Source organism: Callospermophilus lateralis, chromosome 2, assembly GCF_048772815.1.
Source record: "Callospermophilus lateralis isolate mCalLat2 chromosome 2, mCalLat2.hap1, whole genome shotgun sequence".
In the NCBI taxonomy this organism is placed as follows: Eukaryota; Metazoa; Chordata; class Mammalia; order Rodentia; family Sciuridae; genus Callospermophilus; species Callospermophilus lateralis.
In genome coordinates this window covers 151240148-151263378 of record NC_135306.1, presented here as the reverse complement: position 1 = coordinate 151263378, position 23231 = coordinate 151240148, and the positions used below count along the sequence as shown (strand labels likewise).

Sequence of the window (23231 nt, the reverse complement as noted above, 5' to 3'; positions counted from 1 at the left end):
GAACACAACCCTCCATGTATTAAAGTCAACAACACTGTTTTACATGGCTATATAGTATTCCACTATAAGATCATCCTTTATTTAACCAATCCCCTATTGTAAAACATTGTTTTTAATATTCCAATGACACAATATCTTGGATTATTTCCTTTGGATAAATTACTACGAGATAAAAGTTCTAGGTTAAAAGTGTAAGCATATTTAAGAGTTCTGCTAAATGTTACTAAATTACTGTGGTTATTCTGCATCTGATCTAACATACTTAGGTAAGTCTCTTGTGTTTATTACATTACCTGAAAAGATTTAAAAATTACTTTCACAGATAATTTATCAAGAATATGGATTAAGAGCTCAATAAAAAGTGAGAAGGGTCTCTAAACAGTTAAAATCTATGTTTAAAGTACAATGCCAAGTTTTCACTTGGTGCTCTTTACTCTTAGTTTATATACAGTTTGGAGTATGACTGGTATTAATCTTCTGTTTCCTAGAAGGTTAAAAGCCATGTGTGGCTCAGAGGTTAAAAATACTAGCTGTAAAATCTGGGACAATTTGAACATTAAAATGAGTGACAGTAATGGATTGTAGCCCATTACGATTGTACATGTTTAATTTACATAATTATAATTAAAACACATCAAGTAAAATAACTTTCTATAAATCTACACTGAAAATAAATTATTAAATAAATGGGGAAAAGGGAAATCTCTTCCTTACCACAGAATGACAACTAATAATTGTAGAAGGAACGATGAAATCAGATAATCATCATTTTACAACCTCATAGTAATAATCAGGAATAAGACATGAATAATCATATGGCTATATTAATGCCTAAAGAGTGCTTAGAACAGTGCCTGACATATAATCGCTGTTCTCAACAAACTTTAATTATTATCACTATGTACTTGACCCTATGGCTGGGCTTCAGGAAGCCAAAGGAAGTATGAACTAAGACACTTAAATTGGAAAGACATTTTATAACAAGCACAGAGAGACATGGAGTCAAATCAAACCTCTATTATTCACTGATGACATGATCTTGGACAAATTACTAGACCTCTGAGCCTCAGTTTCTTTACCAGAAAAATAGAGATAATGATGCTACCCTAGCAGGTTGTGAAAGAATTATGTAAAGCTTATCATGCCTGTTACATTAAAAAAAAATTGTTCTCTCCCCCCTTATATGTACACACACACACACACACACACACACACACACACACACACACACATATGCTGTCTTTCCTTTGTCTATATAATCACAGTAACAACAATATGAATCTGTGCCATGGGTGGGATCAGATCTCTACACCTGGCTATTTCCAGGATGTATGTTGGCACAGCCCTTGTTAAATAGGATAGCTCTTCAATATTCTGCACAAGTTTTAAAATCCAAGTGAGAAGAGTTTGTCGATCTAAACTCAAAGGGACATAATTTGGTTAATCCTCAGCTGCTGTGTCCAATCACTATTCAATCACACCCCTTTTCCATGGCAGGCTGTCCCTCCAGGCAGACAGTGTCACTAACTGTGCTACCTGTGCTTCTCCAGGTTCATGAGTATTGATTCCATCTGTCCAATTTGCAGGCTGCAAGATGTGTCCAAGCAACCACGTATGTTGCCCTCGGCCCTGGAGGGCAGACAGTGGTCTGGCAGGATGGGGAGAGGAGAGTGACTAGGATCGGCCCTGGGGCTGCTAACCCAATCAAAGGAAATGGGCAATTCACTTCACAAACTTGGAGGCTAAAGAGGGTTAGCAATCCCAGATAGTGACTCATTCTGTAACCTTAGAGAAGATTCCTTTCACTTTTAATAAAACTCAAAAGGCAGCAGCCCATCATGGGATACAGATAGGACTAAAGGAATCATGGCTACTCCATTGCCAACCATGGCACTAAACACCTTGTCAGATGACTTAAAGGTTTTTTTCTCCAACAGCCATCACATACAAAGCATCTAATCCAAAGTGATCATGGCCTTCTTGGAGACACTAGAGCACTACATGAGTATGGTTCACAACTAGCTTTGATGACTGAAAGATGCTCACCAGAACTAGGGGCTACCTCAGGGCAGAAAAATAGTAAGAAGCTAGCAAGGTTAGAGAAAATACAGGAAGATGGCTAAAAACAGGGTTAACAGTAGGCCTGGACTAGGAATTACCAAGAAATTCAGTCAAACAGAACCAGGAGCCAGGCACCAGCCAGCAGAGGTGTCTGTAAGACAGAGTAAAAAGCCAGATCAGTGGGGTAAAACAGTAAATTATAAACTAAAGAAACAGCCAGAAATCAAGGAATACACTTGGTACAGAAGCTAAGGCAAAGCAAAAGCAGCCTCTAGGAGCAATAATGAACAGTAAGGAGACATTAGAATTGAAGTAGTTTCTGCTTCTTTTGCTTTCTGCTAAAGCAGAAAGAAACATATATGGGAAAAGTGATGGACATGGGGAGGTGGTGAGAGAACCCACCTAGCTGACATGTGGAGCACAGGATCAACAATAAGAATAGAAGCCAAGGCACAAAGGTAGGCAGGCACTGCTATCAGAGTGATTCACTAAAGGACAAATGAAACTCTCCTTTGTTCTGGTGATAGCACACTGGCTGCCACATTGCGGAATTAGATTTAGGCTTACTGCCTTAAATTCTAGTAGCTAGTACCAAATGGGCTGTGGTATAGAACTAGGTTTTTGTGGTTCTTAACAGCTGGATTAAAGGAGGCAGAGTACACTATTCCACTCAATTATGTTTTTGCATAACAGAAAACATCTCCACTCAGAACTACTCCACAGGTACTCACTGTGCAAAGGCTTAGGAAGATTGGCAGTTCTCTTGAGCCAGCTCAGGATGTGGCCTCTAGTGAAGATATGCCTAAAAAATGCCACTACCAACTTCAAAGGCTAATCCCCACTTGCCCTATTTCCCTTACTAATTTTGGGAAGCAGAGAGTATCCATAGCTCAAGAGGTGTGCTATATTGCCCCTCACTTCTCTATCAGTTCTCAGGTAACTAACAGACAGTAGCACTTTGCTTCAACTCACATTTTAACAGAAATGCTAAGATTGAGAAGCCCAATCAAAAAGGGAGGCAAGGACATGAACAGTCAATTTCCAAAGAAGGAAACCAAAACTGGATTATAAGCCTGTGATGAGATACTCAAACTCATTTGTTATTAGATAAATGTAAATCAAAACAACAAGACATTACTTTAAATTCAACATATTGACAAAAGTTAGAAAGCTGAAAAGTGCCAAGTAGGGATCTGAAACTCTTCATGCAATATCAGGGTGTATGGACTGGTACAGCCATTCTGAAAGCCAATCGTGGAGCACTTCACCAACTAAAGCACCTTACCCTGTGACACAGCACTTCTGCTCCTGAGTATTTATTTCCCAGAGAAATTCTTATGCAGGTCCATAAAAGGTAACACAGAGACTTCATCACAGCCTTTGCAGCAGTGGGGAGTTGCAGGCAATCAAGTGTCTATCACTGGGGGAATGGATAAATTAAATGTGGAAGCAACACACTATGAAACAATGCGGCAGTAAGAAGCAACAGGCTGGATATATGTGCAGCAACAGGCTTAGATGATTTTTTTTAAGTCTGGAAATGTAGCTCAGTTGGAGGGGGGCTTGCTTAGCACAAGCAAAGACCTGGGCTCAATCCCCAGGACCACACAAACAGTATGGCAGGGTACAGTGGTACATACTTGTAGTCCCAGATTTTCAGGAAGCTGAGGCAGGAGCTTGAAGCCAGCCTGGGCAACACAGTAAGACCACATCTTAAAATCAGTGAATCAATCCATCAGTGAATCAATAAATAAAGGATTCCCAATGCCCTTCCATTTATACATTAATTGAACTTGACCATTTGTTCCAGAAGGTTATTCTTTCTAGGAAATCTCTCAATTATAAAACTTCCCATCTGGCGTTGGGGGCTGAAGAATTAAGGACCCAATAAAAAGAATGAACTCCTTGAAGTATACACCAAAGCCCATTGAAAATGTCACTCCCCTGCTTCAACTGGTTGGTGCTCATTTACCTTCAGAGCGCCTTACTGACATCATCAATGCAACTGAGCCTTCTGACTCCCAGCCTGGTTCCTGTCCTTCCTCTCTGCCCGACACCCAGTACTCACCTCCATAGTATTGTATCATGATTGCCTGTTTACTAGTATTAGTTTTCCCCTACCAGTTTATGGGGCAAAAGCTATGACTCAAACTTATTTCTCAGCTCCTTCCTAGCACCTGGATCATAGTAAGCACTCAATAGATGTTTTCTGAATGAGTGCATGAATAAAAAATAAGTGAAAGAAATCACTTTTTTTTTTTTTTGGATAGAAAATGAGAGGAGGGGTAAGGAAGGTGCGCAGTCTTCTCCCATTTGAAGGTTCAAGCTAGGCTGGCAGATAGTTAGCTGTAAAACTTCCAACTTCCTCTCCTGGGCTACAGGAAGTTCCCAGACAAAACTGAGAAAAGGAACAGGAGGGTGGTCCTTAAGTGGCAGCTCCTGAGAATCAAGGAACTCCATTTGGAGCCACAGCCAATTAATGTTTTGATCGGGCTGTAACTAGTTTAGAGTGGAAGCACATGTTGGAAAGCTGGCTGGCACTGACCTCAATGAGCTCTTCCTTTCAGGACAAGCGGGGGTTCCAATGCACTGGAAGGCAGTTACATCGATCCACGTTAAGGCTTTCTGATCTTGGTGGCCGCAGGGGCTTGGGGTCCTCACATTGTTCAGAGAAGAGCAAGGAAGTCTGTGGTGTGAGCTGAGGTGGGTGATGGGCCAGGCACGTGTCAAAGACGGCTGGCCAGCAGCTGGAGTTGGTGAAGCAAGGAGGGCAGTGATCCCAGCTCCAGGTCGTCCCCCACACAATGTTGAGCTTCAGAAGATGCTTCTTCTCTTCCTCCTCCCCTTACCCACCCCCACATCTAAAGCACAGTGTCACTGTGATGAGTGTCACAGGCCTGAAGACAAAGAGTGACCTATTCTCAACCCAGTGCACACCTCAATGAGGGGAAGAAGCCAAGAGGTCACAGTTCAGGAGCTTTGCTAGAAAGTCAAATGAGCTGTATCTCATTCAGTAACCTGGTCTATGGCTGGTCAGGAAAGCTGGGTGGCCTGACTAAAAGCATTGGCATGTGTTAACTCTAGAAGCCTGGTGGCACGGGAGCAGGAGCTAGGGAAAGAGAGGGCAGGGAGAACAGTTTCCTTAGGAAATGAATTAAGGATTAGGTAGCAGGTAGGGTACCCTGTGTCAAAATGTGGTTCAATTTCCTCAAATGAGGATAAAAATCTTTATTTACTTACCTCAAAATCAATAATCATTCATAATCATAAAGCAGCCACAATATGTTAGATGTACAATTACTTCTTCAGAACTTTGTAACAACTTCCAATGAGATATTAGTTCCATTTTACAAATGAGTAAACTGAGGTTCAGAAAGATAACATGAATTACCCAGTGTTCACATTAAGTAAGTACAGGAACCAAGATTTAAATCCAGAACAGCCTGGGTCCAAACCTGATGCACAATTCCCTAAGCCATATAGGTGCTCCCCTATATGACCATCCAATAGTTTGTTTGACTACCCCAATGTTACTGAGCCCCAACTATGTACCAGGCAGTGTGGAAATTTCAGATGATAGTTAAAGCAAAGCAGGTCACAGCTAGCTGGGATAAAAGGGAGTATGACTGAGATGAACAAGGGTTAAAATCAGTGGTGGACCCAGACAAAGGTGATGTAATTAGGGGCAAGGTTCAAGGAAAGTATCATATATTAAATAAAGAGCCAAGCAATCAAGATCACCATCATCACAGGCTTTCCAGGACAGTCCCAATTTTGTACACTCAACCTTGCTCTAAATATACTTCCATATTTTCCAATCTTTTATAATGTGTGGCCAGAAAATCTGTGGGCCAATGTGGTCAGAACCTAGTTGTTAGGACTTCTTACTACAACATAGGCCTAGATTGGGATCGCTCCAGGCAAACAATCCATCAAAGTATGATGGGGCTGATATATCTCTTAGACTGTGTGAAATTAACAACAACAAAAAGAATATTAATAATAGCTGCAGATACCTATTATGTACTTCCTATATGCAGAAAGTTAAATGCACTAGCCAGTTTTATGTGCATTTTAAGCTTTGCAATGTAGCTGTTATTATTATTCCCCTTTTACAGATTAGGAAACTGAGAACTAGTAAGAGATAAAGTGAGGTTTTTTTCCCCTCAAAAAAATCAGCAAAATTTTATTTGCTTCCATTCTTTCGCCATTCACAAAAAACAGAAGAAAGCAAAATGTTTTTGAGTTTACAAAGATAAACGACCTCTTTACCCAGAGATCAAAACCTCAAATGAAAACAAGGAAGATAAAAGTACTCTCTCAGATAGAGTGAGGTTTATATCCAAGTATAGTCTCATTCCAGAGCCCCTATTCTTCACTACCATGTTATATCAAATAGACTGTGTGCTCCCCAAAACATGGGCTGTGTCTTGATTTCCTCACGCACAGTGTCTTTATAGGACAATAGTATTTCTGAATCAATTCTCTTCTGGGACCTAGATGATGTACTGTTGACTCACGAAACTTTAAATTAGTTCCTAGGCTTTAAATTTCTTAGTACGGCTAAGTATTGCACCTTGGATTTTACAGTTGGTTTTTGGTTCTAATTATTGACTACTCCCTTTTTTGTTTGTTTGTTTATTTGTTTTTGGTGATGCTAGGGATTGAACCTAATGCCTTGCACATGCTAGGCAAGTGCTCCTCACGGAGCTATCCCACTAGCCCCCTGTTAATTTTTATCAACACAGATTTAACTATTGCTCTAGCCCATTGAGATAATTTTTTTATATCCCCAATTCTTTCATCTAATATATCAGTATGTCTACAAGTTTCATTTAATCTGCCAATTTGCTTGGTACTTATCAATGACCTCAATGAAATCAGTGATATAACTACTTAACAGAACAGAATCCCATGGCTCACCACTTGAGTCTGCTCTCCAGTCTGCTGTCCATTCATATATAAACAATGAACCAGGTCATTCACCATTTATTAATCTGACTATTCTATTCCCCACATCATATTTTATTCATGTATATGTTGCAAAAGACAGCCAAATACTTTGCTGAAACCCAGGTACATCCACCATATCTACTGCAGACCCCTGTCCCACCAGCCTGGCAGCTCTATTGAAACAAGTAGCTTATGGCACCACTGCTTTTAAAGAAAATGTCTTTTAAAGAAGAGCTACAGAGCTGGGTGCAGTGGTTCATGCCTGTAATCCCAGCAACTTGGGAGGCTGAGGCAGGAGGACTGCAAATTTAAGGTCAGCCCTCAGCAAGTTAGTGAGATCCTGTCTCAAAATAAAAAATAAAAAGGACTGGGGATATTGTTCAGTGGTAAACCACCCTTAGTTACATTCTCAGTATTTAAAAAAAAAAAAAAAAGGTACAAAGCAGGCACAGTGGTGTATACCTATAATCCCAGCAACTTGGGAGGCTTGAGGCAAGAGGATCAGAATTTATAGGCCAGCCAAGCAACTAAATGAGACCCTGTCTCAAAATAAAACTTAAAAAGGGGTGGGGGATAGCTCAGTGGTAGAACACTCCAGGGCTCAATCCCAAGTACCACAAAACAACAAGAACAACTCACTTTAAAAAGAAATGACCATTAGCAAAGAGAAAAGAGAGGCAACAGATAGAACGAGGGCTGGGGATGCAGCTCAGTGGTAGAGCACCTGCCTAGCATGTGTGAGGCCCTGGGTTCTATCCCCAGTAACATGAAAGAAAGCAAAAAGAAGACGTACGTGTCTGGAGTGCATCACAGTCCCTAGAAATGAACAGCCTTCCCCCAACAGCTGAACCAGATGAGAACTGGATGCTTTCCTGTCCCCAACTGACACTTTCTATGAAGAAAACACTAAACACAGAACCCCAGGACAAGATAAGGCACTGGAGTGGGGGAAAGGGTACCCTGAGATTGTCACTTTAGGCAAATGAGCTGGCACTGCTTTCCAGGGAGCAGTATCTTGGGTTGCTGGAGGTCAAGGCATGCATCTGCCAAACTAGAAACGGGTGCATGCTGGAATTGGAATATCATTACTACAAAACAGGATTATCATGAACAACGATCCCAAATGGGATTAGAAATGATTCTTTGTTACTCAGAGATAATCGGCCATAGCAGCCGTGGTGGGAGAAACGTCAAACCTAGTACACTTTTCTGGGGGTATGATGTTGGCATTCTGGGCATGTGGCCAGCACCCTCACCCACCCTTCCTTGCTGGGAAATACTGGGCACAGTCTTGTTTCAGGCAGATGGCCACCTGGGACAAAAGCCAGTCCCACATCAAGACACCCTACTTAGGGGTCCCATGTTCTAGGCCCAGCTTCTTAGATTTAAAAAAAGAAAAAAAAAAAAAAGGATTGGAAAAAGAAGAAGAAACAAAAGCCTACTGATTCTGAGTCACCTGCGAGTTATTGATGAGAGACAGGTAACATTCTCACTTAATCAAAGGTAGGCTTACCTGCAGGCTATTTACTCTTTCTGGGATGACCTACACTAGGCAGCAGTATCAGTAATAATAATTAAGGCTCTACTACTATAGTACTATGCTACTATTAACTAAAGTGGTACACTCTCAAAGAGTATTTACTGTAAGGCAGGCACTGCTCTAAATGCTTTACATGTATCTACACATTTAAACCTCAAAATAGTCTTTTGAGGTAGATCTGCTTATTATCCCCATTTTACGGCTAAGGAAACCACCAGAGAAAAGTGAAAGAGCTTTCCAAAGTACCAGATAGAGCTTATATTTGAACCCAGGAAATCTGGATCCAGAGCCCACAACTATTCCATATGCTAGACTGTCACAGCCAGACAGGGCTGTGGCCAAGGTTAGTTATAGTCTTTCCTTTGCATTCTCTGGTCCCCAAACCCTGCAGGTCCTCCTACTAGCTCTCCCTGCTTTCTCACCCTTGTGAGCCTGTGTTTATACTCATCCTTCTTCCAGAAATCCCCTCTACTCTCTACCTTTATCAATAAAATTCTGTCCATATTTCAAGGTCCAACTCTTTAGAAAGGGACTCCTTTCGTGTCACCTCTATATAGCATGACCTCCCCACAGCACTCTATGTGGTTCTCTTTGTGGCACTGACCATATTCTACCACATTTTGTGATCCAAGTAGGACTTGTTTTATCTCTTTCTATTAGCTTTTTGAGAACAAGAGTGGTTTTTAGTCTTCTCAAAATCATCCAGTACATAGTGGGTCATCAAGAAACCCTGAATGAGCTGATTTGACTCCTGGTCTCAGCATCCTTTGGCCCATCCATGGGCTTCCTCCCAACCTTTGTAGAGATAGTGTAGTCCAGTGGTGAGAATAAAGGTTTAGGGTTCAGTCAAATCCTGGGTCCCCCTTTTCATTTACTGGACAACTCTGGGCATCTCTGAGCTTCATTTCCCCTATCTATAAGACAGGGATGATAATACCTCCCCCTTTCAGGATTGCCCTCAGGATTATAGCCACCACAGGAAGAACTTACATGGCCCTGAAATAATCACAAGGCACCAATCATGATAGCTACCATCAGCATATGGTCTGGAGATCAGAAAGCATAAAGTGCTGTCTCCTTGGATAGAAGGAAGCACCACTCTGCTGCATAGGCTGTGGACTCTACACCCCTAAGGTAGGACCTCCATGTGGTTAAGATCCCTAAGAATCCACATTCAAGCACAGGTGCAGGAGTGCCCTACCTGCTTTGCCTCTGGCCAGCCAACAATAAGGGAGAGCTTCCCAGGGAAGCTAACAGAGGTCTAGCTGCAAGGACAGCATCAGCTCTGGTTTTATGATCACCTGTGGAGCTGTTGTGTCCCAGAAAGAAAGGTCCAGAGAACCTCTCCTGCACCACAGCAATCTGGCTTGGGTTACTGGTTTCTTAAAGACAGGGCTTAATGCTCCTCTCCTCTTAGTAAAGTGGAGGGAAAACAGCAAATGCTAAAAATAAATGGACTGCTATGAGAGAGAATTAAATGGTCTTCAGCCAAGGATGGCAGCATTTTAAAATTAACAAAACCCAGGTACCACATCCAGGAAGGCCTTGGCAAATGCGTGTTATCCACTCATTAGCTCAGTTCCTTGGGGACCCGGGCCAAGCAGGGAAGGCAATGCCGGGAACCAGTCCTTCCGATGCTGATGAAATGTACTCCGGGAGCAGAAGCAGGAGGAGGGAGGGAGACTCTCACGGGGAATTTCAAATAGTTCTGGTGCTTCATGCTTTGCCTGCAGTTCCCACCTTCTCCAAGGCAGGAGCCTGAGAAAGGAACCAGCAAGCCCAGGTAGCCTCAAATCCGAATGTCCCCACATCACCATTCTCTTTATGGATCTTGGTTCCTGAAACACACGGATCACAAAATAGGGGTTTTCCTGCTGGCAGCCTAAAGGTAAGGAGCCCAAGAACAATGTGAGAAAGGCACATTTGCAGTCCTGCACCCCAGACTTTCTCCTTGCTGGAATGAAGAATCATAAACTTTGTGAATTTATGTATGCACATTGTACATAATTTGTACGATAAACTTTATCACTATTCATCAGTTATGATACACTTCATGACGTCACTGATAGTGTGAATTCACAAATCTTCATTCTGTACACATAGTACACTAATGTGAGATACCATCAACAATAAGAATTGAAAACATTCCGGGTGACTGTTAATAATATAAACTAATTTTGATTCCACAAACGTGAATTCTCAGTATGCCACTGGTTGTAATAATAATGAAAGTTGGGAGAGGTATGGCAGCTTTAAAAAATTGTTTTTAAGTTCAGGTTACTGAAATATCACTTATACACAGTAAAATTCATCATTTTAAAGATATGTAACTTAATAAATTTTAATAATTATACAAAATCATAAACAACCATCGTTATCAAGACTTTGAGTTTATCAGAGCACATCCAAGTTTGAACCACACAAGAAATGTGTTGCATGGGTTGATTGGAATATTTCCATTACCCCAAAGTTCCTTTACATTCTTTCCTTCTACTCCAAAACCCAATCACTAGTCTGATTTCTTTCTCTAGAGTACTGCCTTTTCCAGAAAATGACAAATAAATGGGATTTTATAGTAGATAGCTTTTTGTGTTGGTTTTAACTTAGTATAAGACTTTTGAGATTCATCCAGGTTGTGGTATGTATGAATAGCTGCTTTTTCTTAGTGCTGAGTATTATTCTATTGTATGGATGTACCACAATTTGTCCATTTGCTAGCTGATGGACACTTGCAATAAATATTTGCATACAGGTCTTTTTTCTTTGGGGCAAATATCTAAGAGTTGGTACTGCTGAACTACATGGTGAATATATGCTTTATCTATGTAAGAAACTGCCAAAGTGTTTTTTAATGTGGCTATACCATTACACGTTCCTATCAACAATGGATGAGAATTGTTTTGTCTCCTTGTCAGGACTTGATGTGGTTAGCTTTTCTAAATTTTAGCTACTGAACTAAGTATGTTGTGCTATCTCACTGCAATTTTAATTTGCATTTCACTAATGACTACTCATGCTGAATGTCATCTCATGTGCATACTTGCCATCTACTACTTCTTTGGAGAAATGTCTGCTCAAATCTTTTGCTCAGTCTTTTTTTAAAAATTGGATTGTCTTTTTAGTGTTGATTTGTTGATTTTTAAAATATATTCTAGATACTATCCCTTAATCAGATAGTGTGTTTTGAAAGCTTCTTTTTTGAAGTACTAGAAATGAGAAGGACCTGAATCATACTACTTTTCTTCTACATCAATATTCCCTGCACATATTATCTGATGAAGGGAATAGGAAAGAAACTCCCAATTTATAAATACCCTAGGGCTACTGGACAGCAGTATTTGGTATCTGCTAAAAAAAAAACTCATAAGACTATTTTTATCTCCACTCCAAGCACCCAACCATCACTAGGGCTTTGAGGAAAGCTACATCTGGAGAAATGACTGTCCTACAAACAGCTTTTGGCCCCCCAGGCTCTGCACCTCCCAAAGCCCTGTTCTGGTCCACCAGATTCCTGGAATGGTCAACAGTCGTCACACTCCATTGCTGGCCATTGTCCATTGGGAAAGGTAGGAGGCTCCCAATCCATCCCTCAGTAAAAGAGCAAATAGTGGGGCCTGTGACTGCTTGGACATCAAAGTTGAGCAAACAGGCCTGGCAGACCCTGCTTCTCCGCCTACACGTCCTGCAAATGCCATCTGAAGGAGCTTCCCCAAGGGGATCATGACTTTCAGCTTGTCATAGCATACATCAAAGTTTGCACCACACACGAACTGGGTGCCTGGGTTCGAATCAAGTCGCCCGAGAGCGGATACTCAGTCATTGTGTTCAGTTTTAATCCTGTGTTTTCCCAAGTAATTAAGCCTTCTTGCTTATGAACTTGTGACTAAGTAAAGCATCACTGAGAGGTTGTAACATCAAAGTGCCTTCCACCGTCTGTCCATGTTTAGTAAAATTGGATTTCTTTCTCTTCTTAAAAAAAGACTAATTGAATTTAGCTGAAGGCTGGGTATATTTGCACTAGCCAGTGAAGGCTATGCTAAGTCACAGTGATCATCCTGGGACCCTGTGGCTTAGCCTTTAGCTAGGGTAGGTCAAAGTGCAACACAGAATGAGGCACCCAGATTCAGGCTAAACAAGTGCCTTGTGGCATGAGGCTTATGGAGGGCTCACTGTGGAGAAAGGGGCCAGGCCTCAATGACGACTGCTTGAGTCAATACTACACCCAAGCTGTTACTGGGGCTGGCAAAAGGGCTGTCCTAGTAGATTGTTGGAAAATCTTTGGCAGAATGGTTACTGAGGACAATGGCCACATTGCTCCAGTCCTTGATGTCAGTAGTTGAAGTAAGCTTCTTAGGGCAAAGGCTGTGGTTGCTTATTCTCTGAAAGCCCCACGGCCAAGCACATCAGCATCTGACACAGGATAGTTCTAAAAAATGTTTGCTGGATGCATAAGATAATATAAAAGATGTCAGAACAAAGTTCTGACCAAAACTCTGTAAACCTTTTTTGTCTTGTCAGGAAACTTCAATGTAGATTAATATTCAGTTTCTCTATCTAATTTATAGTGAGTACAGCATAGTACCATTTACATGAAATTATAATGCATATCCATAATATGCATTATCAATGTCTAGAAAGACTGAATTCAGGTGACTGTCACTTTCTTCTCCATACCTTTTTACAAAACAATGAACATATATATTTTTTTTTTAAAGAGAGAGGGAGAGAGGGAGAGAGAGAGAGAATTTTAATATTTATTTTTTAGTTATCTGCAGACACAACATCTTTGTTTTGTATGTGGTGCTGAGGATCGAACCCGGGCCGCACGCATGCCAGGTGAGCGCCCTACCGCTTGAGCCACATCCCCAGCCCCAATGAACATATTTTTGGAAAAGAAAACCTCTTGTTCAATCCTGATACAATTATCTTTCCTTTTACCAATACAATTTCTGATCTTCATCCAGTTTTAACTCTCTTGTGTATATTTCTATTTCTATTTAAGTCACTTCAAATTCTCTTTAGAAATAAAAGGGAATATGTTGTAAGTTGTTTCTGCGTTTTTAAAAATTGACTATTCAAAACTAAATAAAATAACAAATATATAAAGAAATAAAGTTTGTAAAAAGTTAATCTTAAAGATTGAGGATATTGTATTTTATATCCTTAAGGACTTAAAATATTAAGCAGGAACATGAGGGTGAGGTGACTGGGCTACTCTTGGAGTCTCTCTTTGAACTCAGGGACTGCCAACATTCTAAATGAGGGAAAGGTTTTCTGCTTTCAGCCTCAAATCAAGGGGTGCTACCCTTCTGTCTTCCCTTCATCCAAACCCAATTCAAAAGCCGGTGGCATTTCAGGTCTGGCCAATGTGATTCCACAATGATTTGGGGATTTATTGGGGAGAATCAGTACAATTCTAACAAGGAAAAACAATAGTATGGGCCTACACACCCTGACCAATGTACTCCTGATACTCCCCTTTTCACAAGTTCTACATTTCCTTCTTTCCATGGTACTTCTTAACAGTTTCATGTCTTAAACAGTTTAATTTCGTATTATACCTATTGTTTATTGTCTGCTCATGCCTCACTCCACCCAAGAACCACGACCAATAGACAAATGAGTTCTGTGTTGGCAAGGATTTTGTCTGTTTATCACTGATGTTATTTCAAGTACCTACAACAGTACTTAATAGTAGGGGCCCCAAAAAGTTCTGTGATATGAATAAATAGATTCAACCCAAGAGGGGCTGAGGTAGTTCAGTGGTAGAGCTCTTGCCCAGCATGTTTGAGGCTCTGGGTTGGATCCTCAGCACCACATAAGGACAAATAAATAAAATAAAGGTATTGTATCTATCTACAACTACAAAAAAAATTTAAAAATTCAACCCAAGAATATGCTCAGTTCAATAAAACTTTGCTCTCCTTGAATACTGGAAGGAAGAGGAGGGCACAAAGTGCTTTAAAAATTAGTTATTAGTTCTAGGAACCAAAGCAAATAAATATAAGCCAACACTCTCACTTTGTTCAACAAGCATCACTGATTTGCTAATGCCCCTGGATAAAGACAGAGCAATCAGTTAAACCAACAACTCATTAGATTCAGAGAGAAGTGTCCCCAAAAGCACATCTACTAGTTATCTGATCACTAATTGACAGTACTCTTAAGTGTATTGTTATTTCCTATTCAGTCTCAACTCTGAAAATACTATACTCAGAAGGGAATATATCTCCTCCTTTATCACCAGCTACTCCTTGTAGATGGAGACATCTGAAAGCTAGGGAAGAGGACTGGTGGCTAGGGTGGAGAATGAGTGATGAAGAATAGACTTGTGTAGACAAGTCTAACATAGCAATAACACCGCACCGTTTATAATCTGTAGCACACAGATTACCTAATGTAATTCTTTTTTTTTTTTTTTTTTTTTTTTTTGTGGTACCAGGGATCGAACCTAGGGCTTTGTACATGCAAGGCAAGCATTCTACCAACAAGCTATATCCCCAGCCCATCTAATGTAATTCTTAAAAGAACACAGTGAGATTCTACTCTGCTGACAAAGAAAGTCGCTTTACTTCCATTTCTTTTTCCACTTTAGACCGTGAGCTCTCCAAGGTCTCTGATTATCCAAAGACCTAGGACAAGGCCTGACTCAGACATTTACTAAATGTTTGTAGAATTAATGTATTGTGGGCAAACAGGTGTCCATGTAGTTCTGAAATTCAACTGAGGATCAGATCAAGACTGGATTTCAGGTCTCTCAACCACAGAGCCTTTTTGTATCAATTATCTTTTTTCCACTTTTTGAGTGTGAATGTGTGTGTGTGGGGGGTGGTGCTGGGGATTGATCCCAGGGCCTTGAGCATGTGAGGGATGTGCTCTACCACTGAGCTATACCTCCAGCATATACCAATTATCTTTTAAAGAAAAAGTGAGTGCTTGGAGCTAAAGATAGCAAGTAAGGAAACGGAGTGACTGAGAACAAGTTCATGATAAAGAAATAGTGAAATAAATCTATTTCAAGAACAGCTAAGTTTCTTGGATAATCTGAGACAGATCACCTCTATACTCTTAAATTCAAATTTTGCAGCTTTCCTCCCTATTTAGGACCCTTTCAAAGGTGGCTGATATTGGCAGAAAAAGGCCTGAAAAACCTTGAAGGAAGAATTAAAATTGGTACCCCCAATTATCAATTTCAGTGGCTGCTACTAAAGTGCTCAGTCTGTTTCCTTTTAAAGCATCCCTTTTTGAACATTTAAAAATAATTTTTGTTTTGAGATAGGGTCTAAGTTGCCCAGGCTGCCCTAGAACTTGGAATTCTCTGGCCCCCAGCTTCCTAAGTAGCTGGGACTACAGGTGTGCACCACTGTGTCCAGCACCTTTTGTACTTAATTCCTTTGCACAATCATAGCTACAGTGAATGTAGACTTCATGCCATCAGAATTATATCAACCCTGGGACAAAAATCAGAACAAATTGGGATGGAAAGGCAGTGTCCAGCAATAGTCTGTGCTGTGGCATGAAGAAGCAGCAGTGAGATAAAGTACACAACACCTATCTTGCAAGCCATCGGGCCAGGTTCTAAGACCTGTCTGTATGACTTCCAACAAATCACTTTTTCTCTTTGGGCTCAGTTTTCTCAGTTTGGCAATACATATTTTGTGGGGTGGCTGTGAAAATTAGAGACAACTCCTGATGCAAGATGCACCACTTTTGATTTTTACACAATACCTACAACCCTAAAGGAATGGGCACAGGTGGAAAGTAGCACAACCTTCAATAGGAGGAAAGGAAGGCCCCCACATTTCCTAGTTTCCAACAGAACCTCCAAGGAAAAAGCACCTAGTGGAGCCATTGCTAGAGAAAGTGACTGCCGGCTTCTTAACATGGATAGTCTATAGATAGTAAAAACATGATGATAACCAACACATATACACTTAACCATTTACAACAGGCTTTCAAACATCTGGATGCTAGGATAATGCAAATGACCTTGCCTAAGGTCACAAAGCCAATTAATAATGGAATCAAGATCCAAAGTCACACCTTCCCTTTCCACATCCACTATCCAATCCAATGCACCAGGTAAAGTCTGGAACCTGAGACTCAATCATGTCCCTGTCTCTGGAGAACACAGCAAGGGGAAGGCAAGGGTGAGAGAGTGGTCAGGAACATAGCTTGCAAAGAGCTAGGGAGGCTGTGTGGAGGGAGATTCTTACCTGTCATTTCGGTTGATGGCTGCCACCATGAGTGCTGTCCAGCCAAGTTTGTGCCTCGTGTTGACATCTGCACCTTCTGATAATAGCCTGAAAAAAGGCAGAGAAAAATTTTCACAAACATTGCCTGTGGACTCTCTCCTGGGAATCTTTCTTTGACTCACCTGGGCTACAGCTCTGCCTCCTTCCCCTTAATTTCACTTTGCCTAACTTAGAATGCCTACCGATGTGTCTTATTTAGGTGATTCCCAGTTTACAAATGGATCACATTTCTCAAGTTTATCTGTATTGTGGCTGTTTGGAAACTGCAAATCTTTCAGCCTGAGGAAAGATGGGAAGAACATTAGAAATGCTAGATCAGGTTCCTAGGAAAGCCCACAGAGATCTTCTTTTAATCTATGCATCAGCACCTGGCATATAGGAGGAGCTCACTAATGGTCAAGTAAATTAACAAACCCAGGGTTTTAAAGTATACCACTAAAAATCTGAATTCTGGGTCCCCAAAACAGGAGGCCCTGTGGTATGGGGTAGAGATGGGGAATATACAGAACCATTGATTACTCAGCACCCAACAGGAGCAGGAACTGCCCCAGGCACTCTATACTTATGAGTTCCTTGCTCTCCACATAAGCTTAAGGAGGGTAAAATAGTATTTTTTTTCATGGATAAAGAAACACTCAGTGAGGGAAAAAAATCACTCAAGGATGCACAGCTAGTTTAGGGGCAAGTCAGTGACTGAAATCAAGGTTGGTAATGACTTTATAAGTGGACGCCTTCTGAACAAATCCCTCACCACCCTTTCTCCAAAGACATGTTGGCTCCGTGAAACAAGAAAGGCAAAGCCTAATTTGCTTTCAACAAACTAATGGCATGTGCTTTGCTCCTGGGCTGAATTCTGGATCCAAGTGAGGTGAAGACATGGGGTATGCTCTAGGGAAGCATACAAGCTAGTGGAGGGAGGACTCAGGATAGCAGGAAATCAAGGACTAGCACCAGCAGAGGAAGAGACTGAAAATTGAGACTATGATTCACCCATTAGGCAGGATGTCCTTATGAGGGACTAGTAAAAGAGGGTTAAGGGAGTTGAGAGGCTGTCTACACTGCAGTGGGTCTAGCCAAATGGGCACTGGGCAGAGCCCAGAGGCTTTGGTCTGAGTCCTAGCACCATTCTTATACCACAGTCTGTAGTAAATGCTCCTCTGGACCAAGCCAAATAAAATGTCTATGCAGCTAAAGTAAACAAGCAAAAAAGGCTTGGAAGGATGGTAAGAAACATCGTGTATCTGTCCATTCATTCAGCTCTGAGGGCCATGTGTCCTGATGCAGTGACTGAGACAGGTGTTGATAACGGCCTGAGAGGGAGACAGTCCACCAAGCACAGACTACGCATGTCAAGAGTGCTACGAATGGGGTCTAGAAGTTGTAGGAGCACAACAAGGAAACCCACCCAGCCTTGGTGACCATAAGACCTCTCAGTGGAGGTGATGATAAAGGGGAATTAGCCACATAAAACAGGATCAGGTGTTCCAGGCAGAGGTGCAGCCTGTTCACTCAGAGAGCAAGGCCTGGGGTATATGAGGTCCTACAAGAGATGTGGTACACCTGGGACCCAAACTGTGAGGGAAAAGTTACAGGAGGTGGAGAAACCCTCACCTCTCACCTCTGGTTTGGGGATTTCTTTAGATGAAGACCTGGAGCCTTATACCACATACTGTTAAACTTCTTTTATGAGGAAACAATTTCCAGTAGCAGTAGATGTTAATTAGGTTAAGAACCCTGGGGATGAATTTTCTGTGAGACAAAATCTAAAACCCCCCTCTTCCTAGGTCAGCAGACCACATGGTACCATGGAAGTGTGTGGTTCTGAAGCTTCAGAGTCTGGGCAGAGTTCTGATCCTAATTATAATGTTGTAGAAGGCCTCACTTCTCTGGTCCAGAAAGGGTCAGATAATCAGGACAGGCTGAAGAAAAAAAGAGGTTTCTGAACTGAAAGACTAGAACTCTGCTGAAAAGAATGGGAGAGTGTAGGGAAGAGGGAGGCAAGTAATACCAGTCAAGGCAAAAGGAACAGGATGTGATAGAGAAGCAGGGAACGGACATTCAGTGACCAGCAGACAGATCCATCTGGGTGACAGGTCACAGCAGAGAAGCAGACAACTGCTGAGGCAAGCAGAGCAGTCACAGGTCCTCAAACACTGGTCTAGGTTGGGCAGCCAACATAAACCTTTTTTGAGTTGTGAACTCTTTTGAGAATACGATCAAATTTCTCTACAAAATAGGCGCATAGGAGCACACACACATTCAAATATTATTATTTTACACATAACATCCAGGGGTACAAGTCCCCATGAAGTCAATATTGGGGCCTAAGATAAAAATGCAGTCTAAAGCATTGATAAATGCCTGGCAAGCATACTGCTGTCCAGCATCCTGCATCTAAGACAGGAAATCACAAATCTCCCCTAGCAGCCATTTCTTGTGGAGTCACTGAAAGAGCTTCAGAACCTTCCTCAACACAGGTCCCAGTTACCACTGCTCAACTGAAGCTGGCAATAAAGAAGAAACCCATTTGTCATTCTTTAGCCTTTTACTAAAGACAATGAGGCTGTCATTCAAGGTTTTTGGGCAAAAGTAATAACAAAATTAATCTAATAACTTAAGCAGGCTGCATTTGAAAGGGAGTGAATAGCCAGGTGTGGTAACACACTCCAGTTATCCTGTGATCTCAGCAAATTGGGATGCTGAAGCAGGAGAATTGCCAAGTTCAAGGCCAGCCTCAGCAACTTAGCTAGATCTTATCTCAAAATAAAAAAAACCATAAAGGGCTGGGGATGTATTCCAGTGGTAGAGAGTCCCTGGGTTCCATCCCCAATAGCACAAAAATTTAAAAAAAAAAAAAAAATGAAAGGGGATGAGTAGAAAATTAGGAAAAGGGGACGAGTATAATTTACCAAATATTTCCTTGCTGCTGTCCCAGGGATACCCTCTCAGGTAGCCACCATCTCCCAGCCACCAAAAACAATGCTCAAAGCACATTCTCTTACATGACCCCTTCTGGAACTGTGTACTTCCTTAGGACATGTACTGGGAGTGGGATCCCTAGGTCATAGGCTGTGTGAGTACTTAATGTGGCTAAATAGTGCCAGAGTACTCTACAGGACAGCTGCTGCATCTGCCCTCCCACTATCAGGATGGGGGTATTCCTGTACACACTCTCCCTGCTAATACTTAACAGTAGCCAGTCCCAGTCTTAATGTGTACAAAAGGTATTACATTATTGTTTTAATTTGTGATGATCACCAGGAATTTTGTGCTACTGATATGAATATTTGTGTTTAGAGGCTTTCTTTTCTGTACATTGCAGGGTTTTCTTTTAAAAAAAAGGGACAGCTGGCAGAGGCAGCTTCCCTCAACTTGCTAGCATTTCAATGAAAGAACACAGGGGAGAGTCAGGAGCTTAGGTTCCAGTTTCAGCTCTGCCACCTATCATTCTAATAGCCTAATCAGGCATATTATCTTGCCAAGCTTCAGTCTCTTCATAGATGCACTGAGGATCACAATCCCTATCAAGCCACATGAGTTTTGGGAAACAGCACTGAAAAAACTCAGAAAAGAGCTCTACAAATTTGTGAGGTCATTCACAGAAGGCAAACCATGGTCTTCTTCAGTAAAACTTCGGCTTCCAAACCCTGCCCAGGTTCCTGGCTGAGCATCATTCTTTGCAACATTTTGGGCCTGAGATTTGATGGGAAAAAATCAACAACCCTGGAGTTCAAGGGCTGGAGTCCAGATTCTGGCTCTGTCATTTACTAGCTATGAAATAGGAGATTTGTGTAAGATGTTTGTCAGGATTGAGAGACACCACAGAGATATCACATGGTAGAACTCTGTAAGGAGTGGTGCACCTGACAAACTGAGGGAGGACCAGAGCTAACTTTACCACCACCACAGCAACTTTTCCTCTTACAGAGCAGGGTAGGCCCTTCCCCTCTTTCCCCTCTGTGTAGAGCAGCCCAAAAAGTTAGAATTTCACAATCCAGGTCTCCCCCATTTCACTGGTTGCTTTGCAAGTGAATGCCCAGCAGGCAGTCATTTCAAAGTCCCAGGCAGCTGGGGGCTAGCTGCCTGCTGAGCATGGCTGAAAGGCCTCTGAGGCCTAAGAAAGCCACCCTTGCTCTCCCCTGTGATTTTCACCAATGGACAAAATGCGGCAAGTGAATTAATCTCTTTTAAAAAGAGCAATGCTTGTGACAGAGCACGGTGTCTCCGAAAAGGTTAGGATTCCATCATCCCTGAGATGATGAGTAGAATGCTTAATGCAGGCTGCCACTCAGGGCAGAACAGCCTGGGCTGGGCTGGGAGTGGGGGTGGACTCAGCAGGCCTTTCTGGGCTCACTCCACACTTGTGGAAGGCCCTTCCCTAATGAACTAGCTCTCCTGCTTTCAGGGCAGTGGAGGGTGAAACTCACTGGAGGTGGCTTCAAGAGAGCACAGGAAACCACAGAAGAAATCCAGAGGTGGATCCCAGCTTTTGCTTACCTCTCAGGCAGTAGCGTAGGGAAGATCTTTGAAAGAGCAAATTGAGACTCTGCCACTTACTACATGAGAAGCCGTGGGACACAAGAGTGACCTACCCAATCTGAACTGCACTCTGTTCCCTCGTGTAACTGATAGCTACTGATCCCTGAGCCTGTTTCCACATCTATTAAAAAATGGAGATGATCCCACTAGTCTTACTACATGTCACATTAGGGTGCCATGAAGAGTGGATGAGACAAAATATTCGAAAACACGTGGTATGCAATAAAGCACTGTACAAATACAAGAGCCCATACCATTACCATTTTCCAGTTGGGGTTTACACCATCTTAAAGAAGAGACAGAGGACTGGGGTTATGGCTCAGCAATAGACTGCTCACCTCGCACGTGCAAGACCCTGGGTTGGATCCTCAGTACCACATAAAAATAAATAAAGTTGAAAAAAAAAAAAAAGAAGAAGAGGAGATAGGGTAAACTAGAATAATATACAAAAGAACTTGGAATACAGTGCAAGCTGGAACTTATCTGTGGATGGAGAACCAGCTAAAATCCCCCAAGCAAGAGCAGTGGCAGAACAAGGAAGGGTTCCCTAGCCCAAGGGTTGAAGATTACACAGGAGAGGAACAAATCCCAGGAAAACCATGAAGGCTGCTTCCAGCCAGCAGGGATCCAGATGAGCCAGCAGGCCAGAGACCAAGAGGTAAATTATCACCTCTGATCTGAAAAGGAGAGATGAGTCAAACTTTCACTTTCTGCTGTAAAAGCTTCTGTATTGTGTGGAGTTCAGTTGTTTTTATAACAATGACCTTGCTTTTACTTTAAAAAAAAAATAACTTGAGGGAAAAAAAAATCCTATACTTTCTAAGAAGTCATGTCTAAGATGGCTATGTTGCTGCCACAATCCCCTGTGTTAACCTGTATCAATACAGTCATCATACTGTTCACTTAGATCACTCCCCAGGAGCAAGCATGTCCCTTTAGAAATGACAACCTAATTCCTGTGCCTGCGGTGGCAACCGGTACACAGGAGGGCTTGGGGTGTGAATGAACATATGTCCACAGCAGTTGCCTACATCAATCTTGCACCACTACTTCTGGGCCTGTGTTGGAAATCACCTGTCTCATAACGGTCTGTCTACCTTGTCCAAAGAACTTAGGCTCCTCTGCAGATGTAGGAGGCTCCTCAGTCTCAGGATTGAGGACACCTGTGGACACAGGTCTGAGGGCTGGAGGTCATGGATTCCAGTCATGGTTCTATAAGTAACTAGCTGTGTGGCCTAGGACAAAACTGTCTCTGTGGACCTTATTTTTCTCTGCAGTCAAACAAGAGAATTGAATGAAATAATTTCTGAAATCCTAACAGTTCTAAAATCTAAATTCTAAATATATGTAGCATGAAAATGAAAACTGAGAAATGGATTCCTAGTATACATGCCACTCAACAACACTTTCAAAGAAAGGCCAATCCTCAGGCTTGTTATTTGAGGGAGGGAGGGAAAGAGTCCCAGACAGGAAGATAGGAGCAGTTTTAAATAATTCTGGTTAACTAGCTTTTCCACTCAGGGAGGGAGGTACCACTTGACTTTTATTTCTTTCTTTTCTTTTTTCTTTCTTTTTTTTTTTTTTAATATGACCAATCAATACAAAGCGGCCAGTGAACTTCAATCATGTATTGTTCCAACTGATTTCCGAATCCTTGGCATGAACCAGCCCTCAGCTGCAGCTGGGGAGGGGCTGAAGCATGGGGAGCCCTGTCCCACCTGCATCAGAAGCCTGGAAGCACTGAGCCATGCAGACTCAATCATGATCACTATCTGGGCAGCAGGACCCTGGCTGGAGCCTTGCAGAAGGCCCTGTTTACAGTAATAACAGCACCAGGCCCACTGTCTGAGCAGAGGCAAGGTGCCCAGGGGCTAGAATCCCCA

At 42.0% G+C, this 23231-nt stretch overlaps 1 protein-coding gene across 3 annotated transcripts in view; it reads right to left on the bottom strand.

Annotated features, from left to right (window-relative positions):
* Clpb (ClpB family mitochondrial disaggregase) overlaps window positions 1–23231 on the bottom strand; it is a 142276-nt gene that overhangs the window by 97895 nt on the left and 21150 nt on the right. For all 3 annotated transcript variants that reach the window (XR_013090402.1, XM_076846695.1, XM_076846697.1), the window contains exon 3: window positions 16771–16857. Coding sequence is in view for 2 of the 3 variants with exons in the window: in XM_076846695.1 (XP_076702810.1) it covers window positions 16771–16857 (87 nt within the window). In the remaining variant the exon portion in view is untranslated. The remainder of the gene's footprint in view (window positions 1–16770; window positions 16858–23231) is intronic.